At 47.4% G+C, this 17272-nt stretch overlaps 1 protein-coding gene across 1 annotated transcript; it reads right to left on the bottom strand.

Annotated features, from left to right (window-relative positions):
* Positions 1 to 14361, bottom strand: LOC132385716 (E3 ubiquitin-protein ligase TRIM39-like). Its single transcript, XM_059957927.1, has 6 exons — positions 14217 to 14361; positions 13647 to 13742; positions 13004 to 13237; positions 11173 to 11195; positions 10967 to 11085; positions 1 to 759 (listed from the first exon to the last, which is right to left on the bottom strand). Exons 3-6 carry the CDS (start codon positions 13109 to 13111, stop codon positions 209 to 211), a joined length of 801 nt encoding a protein of 266 aa, XP_059813910.1. The 5' UTR covers positions 13112 to 13237; positions 13647 to 13742; positions 14217 to 14361; the 3' UTR covers positions 1 to 208.
* Positions 14362 to 17272: the final 2911 nt, after the last annotated feature.

The following is a 17272-nucleotide window of genomic DNA, read 5'->3' as shown; positions in this document are numbered from 1 at the left end:
CCACCCCCCCCCCCCCCCCCCGCCCAGTTTAGGGGCAAACCGTCCTGTCGGAACAGGCCCCACCTTCCCTGGAGCAAAGCCCAATTGTCCAGAAACATAAAGCCCTCCCTCCTGCACCATCTCCTGAGCCACGTATTTAGCTGCACTCTCCGCACATTTATATTTACAGAGACTTTACTCCTGACGCCGGTCCAGGGACCCGACCCGTTTACAGACCCGGAGCGGAACCGGAGCAGATTCTCAGCCACTGGTTCACATCCCAGGTCCGGAAGAGAGGATAAAGTTTCCCCGTGAATTTATTCCCAGTGAAGGTGTGAAGATGGGACTTGGTCTCCGCGTTGTAAAATGAAACTGTCCCGGACTCGTAACTGAGATAAACTCCCACCCTCCCGGGGATGGGACCGGCAGCGAGACGGGACTCGGGGGAGGGGAGACCGGACACGTCACAATCCCGATGTAACACGTCATAATCCCGCCCGATGACCCAGAATCCGGTCTCCGGACTCAGTCTGACCCGTCTCTTCCTCTCCACAGACTCTGCGGCGACTCCCAGACACCAGAGCCGAATCCCCGTCACCTCCACCTCCCAGTAATGTCTCCCCGATGTGAATCCCTCCGATCCCAGCACACAAGCCCAGACTGTGAATCTCTTCCCGGTGTCAGGGAGATTCCTCCGGGTCCCGGTCCGTCTCACACTCTTCCGATCCTCAGACACCTCGAGATACGGATGCGCCGTTTCCAGATCCAGGGTGACAGAGACTGGGGGGAGAAGCAGAGAATTAGAGAGTCCCCGGGGATCGGGGGGAGACTCGGACAGCGGGACCCCGGGGATCGGGGGGAGACTCGGACAGCGCGGCCCCGGGGATCGGGGGGAGACTCGGACAGCGCGGCCCCGGGGATCGGGGGGAGACTCGGACAGCGCGGTCCCGGGGATCGGGGGGAGACTCGGACAGCGGGGCCCCGGGTATCGGGGGAGACTCGGACAGAGGGGCCCCGGGGTTCTGGGGGAGACTCGGACAGCGCGGCCCCGGGGATCGGGGGGAGACTCGGACAGCGCGGCCCCGGGGATCGGGGGGAGACTCGGACAGCGGGGCACCGGGGATCGGGGGGAGACTCGGACAGCGGGGACCGGGGATCGGGGGGAGACTCGGACAGCGCGGCCCCGGGGATCGGGGGGAGACTCGGACAGCGCGGCCCCGGGGATCGGGGGAGACTCGGACGGCGCGGCCCCGGGGATCGGGGGAGACTCGGTCAGCGCGGCCCCGTGGACCGGGGGTGGTGGAGATCTCAGGCGCCATTCGGCCCTTCGAATCTGCTCTGCCATTTTATCATAAGCTGATCCATTCTCCCATTTAGTGCCACTCCCCCACCTTCTCACCGTGACCTTTGATGCCGTTGCTACTCAGATACTGATCAATCTCTGCCTTAAATACACCCAATGACCTGGCCTCCACTGCTGCAACAAATTCACAGATTCACCACCCTCTAGCTAAAAAAATTTCTTTGCATCTCCGTTTTGAGTGGGCGCCCTTCAATCCTTAAGTCATGCTCTCTCGTACTAGACTCCCCCATCATGGGAAACAACTTTGCCACATCCACTCTGTCCATGCCTTTTAAAATTCAACATGTTTCCATGAGGTTCCTCCTCATTCTTCTAAACTGCACGGAGGTCAGTCCAAGAGTGATCAAATGTTCCTCACATGTTAACCCTCTCATTCCCGGAATCATTCTGGTGAATCTGCTCTGAACCCTCTCCAATGTCAGAACATCCTTTCTTAAATAAGGAGCCCAAAACTGCACACACTATTCCAAGTGAGGTCTTACCAGTGCCTTATAGAGCCTCAACATCACATCCCTGCTCTTATATTTTATTCCTCTAGAAATGAATGTCAACCTTCTTCACCACCGACTCAACCTGGAGACTAACCTTAAGGGTATCCTGCACGAGCACCCTCAAGTCCCGTTGCATCTCAGAACTTTGAATTCTCTCTCCACTTAAATAATAACCATACACTTTTCAACATTGTATTTCATTTGCCACTTCTTTGACCATTCTCCAAATCTATCCAAGTCTCTCTGCAGACTCTCTGATTCCTCAGGTGGGGGAGTTTCCACCTACCTTTGTATCATCAGCAAACTTAGCAACAAAGCCATCTTTTCCATAATCCAAATCGTTGATATACAACGTAAAAAGAAGTGGCCCCAACACGGACCCCTCTGGAACACCACTTTTAACCGGCAGACAACCAGAATGGGATCCTTTATTCCCACTCTCTGTTTCCTCCCAATCAGCCAACGCTCTATCGACAGATGTAACTTTCCCATAATTCCATGGGCTCTTATCTTGTTTAGCAGCCTCATGTGCGGCACGTTGTCAAAGGCCTTCTGAAAATCCAAATACACAAAATCCACTGCATCTCCCTTGTCCAGCCTACTTGTAATCTCCTCAAAAGATTTCAATGGGTTTGTCAGGCAGGATTTTCCTTTAAGGCAACCATGCTGAGTTTGGCCTATCTTGTCATATGCCTCCAGGTACTCCGTAACCTCATTCTTGACAATTGACTCCCACCGATGTCAAGCTAACAGGTCTATAATTTACTTTTTGCTTCCTTGCCCCTTTCTTAAATACCAGAGTGGCATTTACAATCTTCCACTCCTCCAGAACCATGTCAGAATCTATTGACTTTTGAAAGATCATTGCTAATGCCTCTGCGATCTCCACAGCTACTTCCTTCAAAACACAAGGGTGAATTCCATCTGGTCCTGGAGATTTATCTACCCTGAGACTATCCAGCTTCCTGAGTACTTTCTCTGTCGTAATTATGACAGCGCACACTTCTCTTCCCTGACACCCTTGAGTGTCCGGTATACTGCTGATATCTTCCTAGTGAGGACTGATGAAAATACTCGTTCAGTTCCTCAGCCATCTCCTTATCTCCCATTACAATTTCTCCAGCATCATTTTCTATCAGTCCTATATCCACTCTCACCGGTTTTTTACTCTTTATATACTTGAAAAAGCTTTTGGTATCTTCTTTGATATTATTTGCTAGCTTTCTTTCATAGTTCATCTTTTCCCTCTTAATGGCCTTCTTAGTTTCCTTTTGTAAGCTTTTAAAAACTTCCCAATCCCCTGTCTTCCCACTATTTTTTTGTTTCCTTGAATGCCCTCTCCTTTGCTTTTACTTTGGCTTTCACTTCTCTTGTCAGCCATGGTTGCATCTTTTTCCATTTGAAAATTACTTCTTTTTTGGAATGTATCTGTCTTGCACCTTCCTCACTTCTCGCATAAACTCCAGCCACTGCTGCTCTGCTGTCCTTCCGCTAGTGTCCCTTTCCAGTCAAATTTGGCCAGTTCCTCTCTCATGCCACTGTAATTTCCTTTACTCCACTGCAATACCGACACATCGGATTTCTGCTTCTCTTTCTCAAATTTCACAGTGAAGTCAATCATGTTACGATCACTGCCACCTAACAGTTCCTTCACCTCAATCTCTCTAATCACCTCTGGGTCATTACACAATATCCAATTCAGTACCACTGATCCCGTAGTGGGCTCAACAACAAGTTGTTCTGAAAAGCCATCTCGTAGACATTCTTCAAATTCTCTGTCTTGAGATCCAGTGTCGATCTGATTTTCCCAATCCACTCGCATGTTAAAATCCCCACAATTATCATAAAACTGCCCTTCTGGCAAGCCTTCTCTATTTCCTGTTGTAATCTGTAGTCCACATCGCTGCAGCTGTTAGGAGGCCGGTAGATAACTGCCATCAGGGTCCTTTTACCCCTGCGATTTCTTAGCTCAACCCATAAAGATTCTGCACCTTCCGATCCTATGTCACCTCTTTCCCATCCCCCTGCCAAATTAGTTTAAACCCTCCCTAACAGCTCTATTAAACATTTCTGCTATGATATTGATCCCCTTCGGGTTCAGGTGTAACCCGTCCTTTTTGAACAGTTAATACTTCCCCCTAAAGAGATCCCAATGATCCAAGAATCTGAAGCCCTGTCCCCTGCACCAGTCTCTCAGCCACACATTCATCAGCCTGATCCTACTGTTCTTGCCCTCGCTAGCACATGGCACAGGTAGCAATCCTGAGATAACTACCCTGGAGGTCCTGCTTCTCAGCTTCATTCCTAACTCCCGGAAATCTCTCTTCAGGACCTCCTCCCTTTCCCTCTCTATGTCATTGGTACCAACATGTACCAAGACAGCTGGCTGCTCGCCCTCTCCCTTCAGGATATTCTGGACCCATACCCTGGATCCCATACCCTGGCACCTGGGAGGCAGCCCACCATGCGGGTATCTCTATCAGGCTCACAGAATCTCCTGTCTGTTCCCCTGACTATGGAATCCCCTATGACTACCGCATTCCTCTTCTCCCTCCTTCCCTCCTGCACAACAGCGCCAGGCTCAGTGCCAGAGACCCGGTCACCATGGCCGTCCCCTGTCAGGTCATCCACCTCAACAGCATCCAAAACGATATACTTGTTGCTGAGGGGGGCAGACACAGTGGTGCTCTCCACTACCCTGGCATTTCCCTTCCCTCTCCTGACAGTCACCCAGTTTTCTGACCCCTGTAGCCTAGGGATGACTACCTCCCTGTAGCTCCTGTCTATCACCTCTTCGTTTTCTCTAATAAGCAGTAGGTCATCAAGCTGCTGCTCCAGATCCCTAACACGGTCTCCGAGGAGCTGAATCTCGGTTCACCTGGTGCAGATGTGGCTATCAGGGAGGCTGGAGGTCTCCCAGGATTCCCACATCTGACACCCTGAACAAAGCACTAACCCTGCAGACATGCTACCTAATTCTACAGGAATGAAACAAAGAAAGATAGGTCTACTCACCCACTTACTTCACCAAGCACACGAACTTTTTAAACCATTAGCTAATGTGCCCTGCTGTTCCCCCGTCCGTCCGGGCTGATTTTCAAAGGGGAGAAAAAGAGTCGGTTCCTCGCTCTCGCCTCTTCCCGTTACCGCCTGAGCCCGTTGAGCCAAAGCCCTACACTCTGCTGCCACCCACTCCGCTGCCCGCTGTATAGGGTGCTCATCTTTTTAAACTCTCCGCGCTGTCCTGCGCAGTCTCGCCGTTCTTGTACACAAAGTTTTTTTTTTACACTGTCTTCCTTCAGAATTTAGCTCCCACGCCGCCCTTCTTGTCCCAATCTAAAAAAACACCTTCAGTCGTGTATTCATCAGCTTATTCCACACTGTCCACATGAAATTTAGCAAGGCCTTTGATGTCGATGATAGACCATACTTGGAGTATTGTCTGCTTTTCCGGTTCCCGAATATGGGGAGGATGTCATTACACTGGACAGGAGGCTTCAGGAGGATGTTACCAGGACTGGGGGCTTGGGTTAAAAGCAAAGAGTGAGTAAGCTTGGGCTATTCAGCTGTAGTGTAGGATGTTCAGGTATGACCCCTTATCAAGGTAAATAATTCTAAGGAGCTTAAATAACGTTCTTTTTCCAAGAAATGGGAGTACAGAACCAGAGGCCTCAGATTGAAAGTGAGATGGGAAATCGGGTAACATTCTCAGAGAGAGGGAGGTTGGTGAACGGAATTTGCCCTCAGACGCTGTAGAAACAGGTAAAAAATAACATATTTTCAAATAAATACACAGATGGGAAATGGTTAGAGGGATGGGGGGGGGGGCAAATACACACAAATGGGCCATGCTTAAGAAAACATCTTAGTCTTGCAAATTGATGAAGTGGGCCGTGAGTTCAACATCCATCAAACCCTCCGAGATCATCCTCCTGAGGAATCTCACCCCTGAGTCTGTGTGTCAAGTGTTGATGTGACGTCACGTCAGAGGGCAGCTCAGTGCCACAGAACAGACAAACTGGGTAAGGACAGGTTTCAATCCTAAATGGGAATTTGTGCCTTTTTCTGTGGCCCTGTGACACACTCTGATAGTGTGTGTGTGTGTGTGTGTGTGTGTGTGTGTGTGTGTGTGTGTGTGTGTGTGTGTGTGTGTGTGTGTGTGTGTGTGTGTGTGTGTGTGTGTGTGTGTGTGTGTGTGTGTGTGGATTGTGGTAAATATCCGTGTGGTGTGTATACACATTGAAGGAGAGTATGCACATTGAAGAATTTTTATGTTACAGTGTGTCATCACATGTCTGGTGTGTGTTGACAATGTGTCACATGTGATTGAGTTGTTTAAATGAATAAATGACTGTCTCTGAAGAGACTGGTTTCCAGGTTACTGAGGGAAATAACAACGTACATTGCTGAGGCTCTGACTACAATCTGCCAGTCCTTCCTGTGTATGTGTGTGAGGGAGCTTTGCCAGGCCGGTTATGCTGTGTGTGCTTCTCCCGAGATGAAATCTTGACCCATGTCAATGCTTGTTGGTGTGTCCGAGCTCATTCTCACAATGCTTCAATGTAGTGGTCTGATCACCATGAGACATAGGAGCAGAATTAGGCCATTTTCCTATCGAGTCTGCTCCGCCATTCAATAATTGCTGATCCTTTTTTCCCTCCTCAGCCCCACTACCTGGTCTTCTCCCCGTAACCTTTGATGCTGTGTCCAATCTAGAACCTATCAAGCTCTGCCTTAAATACACCCAACAGGTTCCACAAATTCAACTGCTGCTGGCACAAATTTCTCCACATGTTTTAAATAGATTCCCCCTCTGTCTTGAGGCTGTGCCCTCTTGTCCTAAACTCCACCACCATGGGAAACATCCTTTCCACATCTACTCTGTCTAGGACTTTCAACATTCGAAAGGTTTCTAGGACTTTCAACATTTGAAAGGTTTCAATGAGATTCCCCCTCATCTTTCTAAATTCCAGCGAGTACAGACACAGAGCTATCAAACGTTCCTCGTATGATAACCCTTTCATTCCTGGAATCATCCTTATGAAATGAACCTTCTGCAATGCCAGCACATCTTTTCTTAGACGAGGAGCCCAAAATTGTTCACAATACTCAAGGTGAGTCTTCACCAGTGCCTTATAAATCCTCAGCATCACATCCCTGCTCTTGAACTGAATGCTATCTAAACCCCTTGGACTGAATGCTAACATTGGATTTGCCTTCCTCACCAGTGACTCTACCTGCAAGTTAACATTTAGGGAGTTCTGCAGAATGACTGCTAAGTCCAATTTCGTCTCAGATTTTTGGATTTTCTCCCCATTTGAAAAAAAAAAATCTGCACATTATTTCTACGACCAAAGTGCAGGACCATGTATTTTCCAACATTGTATATAATTTGCCAATTTCTTTCCCATTCTCCTCATCCAAGTCCTTGTCCAGCCTAACTGTTTCCTCAACACTACCGGCCCCTCCGCCAATCTTCGTATCATCTGCAAAACCTGGAAACAAAGCCATTTACTCTAGGACAAGAGGGTGTGACTTCATGATTGAAGGACGTCCTTTTAGAACTGAGATGTGGAGAAATTACTTTAGTCAGTGTGTGTGGAGAATCTGTGGAATTTGTTGCGACATGTGGCTGTGGAGGCCAAGGCATATTTAAGGCAGAGATGTACCGGTTCTCATTGAGCCAGGGCATCAAATGGTATGGGGTGAAAACAGGGGAGTGGGGATGTCCGGAAGAATTGGGTCTTCCCATGACTGAATATTGGAGCAAACTCAATGGGCCGAATGGCCTATTTCTGCTCCTACATCTTATTGTCTATTCCATCAGCTAAATCTTGATATACAGCATAAAATGAAGGTGTCCTAACACCTGTGTCCCTGTGGAACACGACTCACTGGCAGCCAACCAGGAAAGGTTCCGTTTACTCTCCTTCGCTGTTTCCTTCCAATCAGCCAATGTTCTAACCATGCCTGTAACTTTTCTGTAATACCATGGCCTCTTAACCTGGTTACCACCTTCATGCGTGGCACTTTGTCAAAGGCCTTCCGAGATTCCAAATATACAACATCCACTGTTTATCGATCCTGCTTGTAATCTCCTCAAAGAATCCCAACAGGTTTGTCAGGCAGGATATTCCCTAACGAAGCCATGCTGACTTGTCCTATCTTGTCCAGTGTCACCAAGTATTCCATAGCCTCACACTTAACAACTGACTCCAATTTCTTCCCAACCACAGAGGTGAGGCAAACTGGTCAATAATTTCCTTTCTGCTGCCTTCCTCCTTACTTAAAGAGTCAAGTGACATTTGCCATTTTCCAGTCCTCTGGCACCATGCCAGGGTCCAGTGATTTTGAAAGATTATTTGGAATGCCTCCATAAGTTCTACTGCGACCTCTTTCAGAACACTAGGGTGCAGTTCATCTGGTCTGGGTGACTTATGTATCTTTGGGGCTTTCAGCTTTTTGAGCAGCTTCTCCCTTGTAACAGTAACTGCACTCACTTCTCTTCCCTCGCACTCTTCAACACCGGGCACAGTGCTGGTGTCTTCCACGGTGAATACTGGTGCAAAATATTTGGCTTATCTGCCATCTCTTTATCCTCTGTTATTATGCATCCAGCCTCATTTTCTAGCTGTCCTATATCCACTCTCACCTCTGTTTTATTTTTTTACAATACTTGAAAAACAATTTGATATTGTTTGCTATCTTGTTTTCCAAAGATAGGTGTGTAAAAAGGGCCAGAAGGATCATTGGATACCAGAGTCACCCCAACCACAACCTGTACCAGTTGCTACCATCCGGGATACGGTACCGCAGCATAAAAGCCGGGAGCAACAGGCTCCGGGACAGCTTCTTCAACCAGGCCAGTTCAATTCAAATCAATTTCTTGTTTATTTTTTCCCACCCAATCATCCTTTTAGTTCCTCTCTGTAGATATTTCAAAGCTTCCCAATCCTCTCTCTTCCGAATAATTTTTGTTTAGTTGTATGCCCTCTCCTTTGCCTTTACATTAACTTGTCTTCCCTTGTCAGCCATGGTTGAACTATTTCGCCATTTGAGTATTTATTTATTTTTGGAGTATATCTATCCTCATTTTCCCAGAAACAGACACCATTTCTGCTCTGCTCTCATCCCTGCCAGCATCTCCTTCCAATTTGCTTTGGCCAACTCCTCACTCAGACCGCTGTAATTTCTTTCACTCCTCTGAAATACTACAAGATCAGACTTTACTTTCTCCTTATCAGATTTCAAGTTGAACTCGGTCATCTTGTGAGCACTGCTTCCTAAGGTTTCTTTTAACTACTCACCTCTGGTTCAATACATAACACCCAATCCAGTAGAGCTGTTCCCCGAGTAGGCTCATCGACAAACTGCTCTAGAAAGCCATCACATTGCATTCAACAAACTCACTCTCTTGAGATCCTTTGCCAACCTGATTTTCCCAATTGACCTGCATGTTGAAATCTCCCATGATTATCATAACATTGTCCTTTTCATCAGCCTTTTCTATTTCCAGTTGTAATCTGTGGGCCTCAACCCACTGACTGTTGGGAGGCCTGTATATGACTGGTGTCTGTGTCATTTTTACTTTTGCAATTCCTTACCTCAACCCACAAGATTCAACATCTTCCAATCCTATGTCACATCTAGCTGCTGATTTACCAGCAGAGCCACACCACCCCATCGGCCTTCCTTCCTTCCTCCGATACATTGTGTAACCTTGAACATTCAGATCCCAACTACAACCATCCTTCAGTCAAAATTCAGTGATGGCCAGAACATCATACCTAACAATCGGTAATAGTGCAACAAGATCATCCACCTTATTTCTCATACTCCATATATTGGAATATAACACTTGGTCTACTGTATCTGCTACCCTTTTTAATTCTGCATCCCTAATGCACTGATACTCACCCTACTGGCTGCAATTTTCTCCTCTCATCTGTCCGCCCTATCTGACAGCCTGACTGGACGCTATCTTTGCATTTTTACCATCAGTCTTATCCCTTCACTCCAGTTCCAACACCCCCCCCCCCCACCAAATTAGTTTCAATCCTCCCCAACAGCTCTATCAAACCTCTCTGTGAGAATATTCTTCTCCCTCGGGTCGAGGTGCGACCCATCCCTTTTGAGTCGGTCATTCCTCCACCAGAAGAGATCCCAATGATCCAAGAACCTGAATCCCTGTCCCCAGCACCATCTTCTCAGCCATGTTTATCTGTCAAATTATCCTGTTTCAACCCTCACCAGCACGTATCACATGCAGCAATCTGGAAATTACAACCCTGGAGGTGCTGCTTCAGTGCTTTCTACCAAGCTCTCCAAATTCTATTTTCAGGACCTCTTTGTTTTTACTTCCAATGTCATTGTCACAAATTTACAAAGATATCTGGCTCTTTTCCCTCCCTCTCTAAAATGCTGCGGACACGATTCGAGGCATCCCTGACCCTGGCACCCAGGAGGCAACATACCATTCAAGTGTCCCGTTCACATCAATAGATTCTCCTGTCTGTTCCCCTGACGATTCCCTAATGCACTGATACCCATCCCTGACCCTGGCACCCAGGAGGCAACATACCATTCAGGTGTCCCGTTCACATCAATAGAATCTCCTGTCTGTTCCCCTGGCGATTCAGTCCCCGATCACGACCACTCCCCTCTTCTGCCTCTAACAACAATGAGAGATGCTGATCCGGAAGGGGGAAGACCTGTGTCAGTCAGAGTCTGCACTCACAGGGCACATGAACGACTTGTGTATTTTCCTGACAATCCCTATCACCACACTGATACTCATTTTTATTCCTGACAATATTATTGTCAGTATTAAATTCTCAGCTCCTCTGGTAGATCCAATCTTATGTCCTGGTGTGTTAATGCATTTGCCTGGGATTGGAACACAGTGGTTCATCTGACAGTCCCGTGTATTGATTGTGTTGTGACCCTGTGGTGGTGTGTTCAGGGGTCTGACATCTCCAGCTGACCATGTGACAGTGATGCCTCCCAGTTGGTGGGGTTGATGTGGAATAAACTTCAGTTCCCCTTCAGCCCAGTATTACAGACAATCTTTGCCTCACATTGGAACTAAATTGAGCTTCATAAACAAGGGGAAATGAATCGTTGTACGTTTTACCTCGATTAATAGCATCAAGCGTTTCTCTCAGCACTGTGTTCAACAAATAGGGGTGATCGAAGTTTTCAACCGGTAGGGTCTCATCTGTCACTGACAATTCCTGGACATCGTCATTAATCCTGTAAATATTAAACTACTGGTTATAAATTGCTATTCTGAACTATCTTACAAATCCATTCAGTGTTTCAGTAAAGAGCATGTCCTACCTCCTGTTCCGACGAGCTTCCTCCTGAAATAAATAAAACACAAATCTGATTAGACTTGGACTTACTGTCCACATCCTGAATTTCATCCCAATCATTACAAGGTGTTGAAAATTCCCACTCCCACAATCACTCAGACACACGGACAATACAGAACCATGAATTTACAGGGAAAGTTTCTGAATGTCATACCATTACTGAGAGGAAGAAACTAACAGGGAAGACAGGACAGGCTGTGCATTATCATCTGGATATGACGTCAGTGTGATAGGATGGAGGAATTTAAGATCAGTGATGTATGTGATTGTGTGCGGGTGGAGGAAGTACCTCTATTTATGGGAAGACTCGTGGGGATATGTAATTCCAGATGGATTTTAACAAATTCCACAAGAAATTTAAGTGAGGAGGATGTGAAACTCGCTGCCACAGGAGTGGATGAAATGGAACAGCAGAGACTGACTGTAATGGGGAGGCTGGATAAACACGTGAGGGACCAGGGAGTTCAGGGCACTGTTGCTGGGTGCGGTGAGTAGGTGGCAGGAGGATTGTGAAGCAGGGATACTGATAGAAGATGGACCTAATGGCCTGTTTATGATAGAGAATGGGATATAATCCCATGCGAAATATATCCAAAAAATAAAGAGACATTGAAAGTTTCCATAATCTGATGGAAACCGGATATGGAGGATAAGTCTAATGTGTGGGTCAAATTCTTTGTTCTCACTGATTGACAGAGAGACCCTCGCACCAACTGCAACAGACCCACTCACAGCCTGTGACTGAAACCGGGTGTTAATGGGAGTTTCAGAGGATATTTAATGCGGTAATTAAGGAAACAGTCAGCAGCTCTGTGTTATGATCGGAGTAAATAATTTCAGAGAGATTTGCATTTTGTCCTGGGGTGTACAGAAGTTGTGGAAGCCCAGTTTTAGGACAATAGACAATAGGTGCAGCAGTAGGCCATTCGGCCCTTCTAGCCAGCACAGCCATTCACTGTGATCATGGCTGATCATACACAATCAGTACCCCGTTCCTGCCCTCTCCCCAAATCCCTTGACCCCGCTATCTATAAGAGCTCTATCTAACTCTCTCTTGAATGCATCCAGAAACTTGGCCTCCACTGCCTTCTGGGGCAGAGCATTCCACATATCCACCACTCTCTGGGTGAAAAAGTTTTTCCGCATCACTGTTCTAAATGGGCTACCCCTTATTCTTAAACTGTGGCCTCTAGTTCTGGACTCACCCATCAGCGGGAACATGCTTCCTGCCTCCAGCGTGTCCAATCCCTTAATAATCTTATTATTATGGGACAACAACAACCCTGAATAGATGCAACAATTATCTGGTGAGAAACAGTTTACTGCCATTTGTAAATGCTGTGTGTAGGAGTAACACGTCTGTTTTCGGTCTGCATTGTATTCTGTGTTACGTGTTTATTATGGTAACTCGTCACGTGATTGGGGACGTGATAAAGGCGAAGGGGAAAGGTTACGTATCTGTACGTTGTTCTGGGCAGTTTTGAGCTGGGGACGGGCGGATGTCATCCTGTTGTTGACCGCTGTGTGGCAGCTTACTTTACAATGAATTACCCTGAAGTTTCATCACTTCAAGGTTGTATTTGGCGAATGAAGGACTGAAAGCGTATCTTGGACATTTTGAAATGTCATTATTGGAGTGATGGGAGGGTGCATCATGCAGGTATAACAACTTGTGTGAGGTCGCCAGCAGCGGCAATTGATTTGTTAGAATTGGCCTCGGTGCTGTGTTTATTTCAAATATACCACTGTTCATTCAGTGCCCTTTGACAGAAACAAATTGAAATATAATCCCTCACCTTGAGAAATATCACACCAGCTTTCTGATCCATCTGTTCCTTTAACTTAGTGATTTCCTCCTGAATACTCCTTATATTCTCTTGAAGAGCTAGAAGATTTTTCTCCATTGGGTTGAGAATCCTCTTCTCTTCTTCCCTGAGATCCCTGAGTAAGCTCTGCTCTTTCTCAGTGATAATCTGGCGCAGTTCAGCAAACTGGGATGTGATGTGGGACTGAACACTGTGTGACTGTTCCTGTCGAAGGAAAGGTGAAGATTAATATACTGCATTGCTGTGCTCTGTTTCCTTTTGTCGTTGAGTTCGGTCTATTGGAGTCCATGCTACTTCTGAGAGCATTCCCGTCAACACCATTCCCTCACGTTTTCCTGAAACCTACTCTCACATATTGAACCATAAACTCCCATCTGATTCACACACACCTTCCCCACCTTTTCAGGTTAACGGTAATTAGCCATTCATCCAGCATGTCCCTGGGATGTGTCGGAGTCTCTCGTGGTCACAGGGAGAGCATGCAAACTCCACACAGACAGCAGCAGAGGTCAGGATCGAACCCAGGTCACTGGAGCTGCGATACTCGGCTATTCTGCATTAAATGGAGCAAAACTCGACAGTAATATCAGAAATTCCGCTCAGGAAGCCTCACCCGAACTCCGGAAATCTTCTCTTTCTGTTGCTGCTCCTTTTCCTGGAAGTCTGATTTCTTTTTTGTGAGAGAGTCTAAGGAAGATTTTAGCTGATCCTGGAAGTCAGAGAGTGAAGGAAATAGAAACAAAGATGCATCAAAAGAAACAGGTGATCAAACCCGATTATCACACAAAATGCCGGAGGAACTCAGTGAGTCAGGCAGCATCTATTCAGGGGAAATAAACAGTCGGTGTTCCGGGATGAGACCCTTCTTTGGGACTGGGAAGGAATGGGAGAGAAGCCAGAATAAAAAGGTTGGGGATGAGAACCAGCTGACAGGTGACGGGTGAGACAACGTGAGGGGGAACGTGGGGGAGGGTGATGAAGTGAGAAGCTGAGAGGGGACAGGTGGAAGAGGTAAAGGGCTGGAGAAGAAGGAATCTAATACGAGAGGACAATCGACCGTGAAAGAAACGGGAGGAACTGGGCTGTTTGCGGCCCTGAATGGTGACGAGGGAGGAGGTTAGGAGTCAGGTGTTGCAAAGGACAAAGGAAATGTGTTAAGTGTTAAATTAACGTTAGTTTTTACCTTATAGTTTTTAACAGCCTCTTTAATCAGCACAAATCGATGCTCTCTGTGTTCCTGCGCAGCTGCACAGATCACACAGATCAGTGTCTTGTCCGTTTCACAAAACAGCTTCAGTTCTTCCTCATGTTCCTCGCAGTGAAGTTTACTTTCCTTCCCTTTCGGATTCAGATTTCGAGCTTTTTCAGCCAGATTTGCTAAGGCCCGATTCACCCTGAGGGTGCGGTCAGCAAACTCCTCTCGACATTCCGGGCAGAAGTTTTTCTGCTCCCTTTCCCAACACCGTGTGATACAAGAGCGACAGAAGTTGTGTCCACACTCCAGTATAACCGGATCGGTGAAGAAATCCAGGCAGACGGGACAAATTACCTCCTCGGTCCAACTCTCGGCCGGTCCTTTTCGAAGCCATGTTAACTCCCGACACTTCCTGATTCAGAATGCTTTCACTTTCGGAGAGCTGCTGATCCCCTGCAGTACCGGGATTGTCCACTACGCGCGCTGCAGACTCGGGGAATCACACAACACACACACAATGCTGGTGGAACACAGCAGCACTGTCGACGTTTCGGGCCGAGACTCTTCGTCAGGATAGCTGGTGTGGTATACTGCGTCCGGTTCTCCCGGTGTGGCCTTTTGTATATTGGTGAGACCCGACGCAGACTGGGAGACCGTTTCGCTGAACACCTACGCTCTGTCCGCCAGAGAAAGCTGGATTTCCCAGTGGCCACACATTTTAATTCAACGTCCCATTCCCATTCTGATATGTCTATCCATGGACTCCTCTACTGTCAAGATGAAGCCACATTCAGGTTGGAGGAACAACACCTGGGTAGCCTCCAACCTGATGGCATGAACATTGACTTCTCTCACTTCCGTTAATGCCCCTCCTTCCCTTCTTACCCCATCCCTGACATATTTAGTTGTTCGTCTTTTTTTTTCTCTCTCCCTCTCCCCATCACTGCCTGTTCTCCATCTCTTTCCGGTGCTCCCTTCCCCTTTCTTTCTGCCTAGGCCTCCCGTCCCATGATCCTTTCGCTTCCCCAGCTCTGTATCCCTGTGGCCAATCACCTTTCCAGCTCTTAGCTTCATCCCACCCCCTCCGGTCTTCTCCTATCATTTCGCATTTCCGCCTCCACCTCCTACTTTCAAATCTCTTAATATCTTTCCTTTCGGTTAGTCCTGACGAAACGTCGACAGTTCTTCTTCCTATAGATGCTGCCTGGCCTGCTGCGTTCCACCAGCATTTTGTGTGTGTTGCTTGAATTTCAGCATCTGCAGACTTCCTTGTGTTTGCTCAGGGAATCAACTTGGTTTTGCTGGATGTGTTCAGTGGAAATTCTGGCCTTTTCTATGTTGAGTGTGGGATCAAAAACACATTAAACAGACAACAGATACGAAAACGCATCCATGGACTGTCTAAGCCCGGCTACGAGCGGAGGACGGTTGGCCGTATGGCTGGCAACCCTATCTTGTAAAATTCCAGTGCGACAAAAACGTCAGCTGAATCTCCATAGGCCTCATCCATGCGGTCGGAAGGACATTCCCCTGGAAGACAGTTGAAGTCCTGAGATGAAAGGAGAAGCCATGTGCCCCCTGGGGTGGTTCACTACTACCATAACTGTGAGGCTTCCTCAGCCAACCAGGCCTCTCCCTGTCCAGTGTAGAGGGCCCCTGTAGTTCCAATGGTGTCCCTGTCGTCTGGAATGTGTCAGTAGGCAGCATTCCTGTACGACTGGGCTTCACAAACTTTTTTTAATGCCAAGGACCAATACCAGTAACCGTGAATCTCAGGTTGGGAACCCCTGCTCTCCAGACATCTCGATGTGATGGCAGGCCAACAAGTTTCGGGCGTCTTTCCCCGAGTTGATGATCTTCCAGCAGCATTCGCTGTCTATTTTCCAGAGCATCCTGGGAACAGCCCGAGGATCAGTGGGCCTTCTGTCACACACAAACACACACAGCTGGGCTCAGACATACAACACTCCCACACTCCCTTTATGACACCCTGCTTGCTCCGTGGCCCCCGGTATGAAGCTCAAACTGTTGCAACACCTGCCCTTTAAATTCATGGCTGAGGCTGTGTTGTGTCTGTTCACTGTTTGAGTTTGATATTAAATGAAGAGCATTGAATGGGAAGGAAGGTTTGAATAGAAGAATAAAGATCTCCACTGAAGGTATATGGGGTCCTGGTGAGAGCGTACATGGAACACTGTGCACAGGTCTGCTCTCCCTCCCGGAGTCAGCCTGTGGGATGAAGAGAAGGTTTCAAAGATTGATTTGGGGGGTGCGGTAGTGTCCTCAGAGAGATTACATTGACTGGGCCTGTCTCAAAATTGGAGAAATAAGAGGTGGTCTGAGTGAGACAGACACAGTCTCACAGGGTATTGACAGGGTGGGGCAGGAATGGCGTTTTTCCTCACTGGGTGTTGAATAAGGTCACAGACTCAGAATCCGATGTCGTCTGACAGGTCGCAGATGAGGAGTGCAGCGAATCTTTGGATTTTTTTCCCCACAAGGTTTCTAAATTCACAAGGAATATTGAAGGGCGGAGCGAAGATGGGAACATTGCAAGAAAGTGTCCCTGAGGTCAAAGATCAGCCATTATCGGAGTGAAAGGCCGAACTGGCGCAACGGGCCGAAAGGCAACCCCTGCTACTGTTTCTTATTTCCTAAATCACGAGTTTACCTTTGCGCCTTGTTCTCCCTTGGCCTTCCGCCTGTCGGATTGCACAGGGGAGCGGTGAGAGCTCTGGAGATCCATCAGCAGCCGCTGCGGTTATTTCATGCTCTTGTTATTTTATCGCTGTTTCTCTGTATTTGCACAGTTTGTTACCTTAAGCACTCTGGCTGATCTTTCACTGCCTGCTTCTGTTATGGTTACTATTCTATACTTTTTCTAAGTATGTCCGCAGGAAAATGCTTCTCCGGGTGGAACGTAGTGATTTATCTGGACTCTGATAAAATTTACTTTGAAATTTGAGTTTCGGGGATTTTCCTTTAATTCTGGGAACAAACTGTGACTGACATCTCCAGCTCCCAGTAGCTCCCTCTCCCAGCGG

The sequence above is a fragment of the Hypanus sabinus genome (genome assembly GCF_030144855.1).
Source record: "Hypanus sabinus isolate sHypSab1 chromosome X2 unlocalized genomic scaffold, sHypSab1.hap1 SUPER_X2_unloc_10, whole genome shotgun sequence".
NCBI classification, from domain to species: Eukaryota; Metazoa; Chordata; class Chondrichthyes; order Myliobatiformes; family Dasyatidae; genus Hypanus; species Hypanus sabinus.
This window is presented reverse-complemented; position numbering and strand designations above follow the sequence as displayed.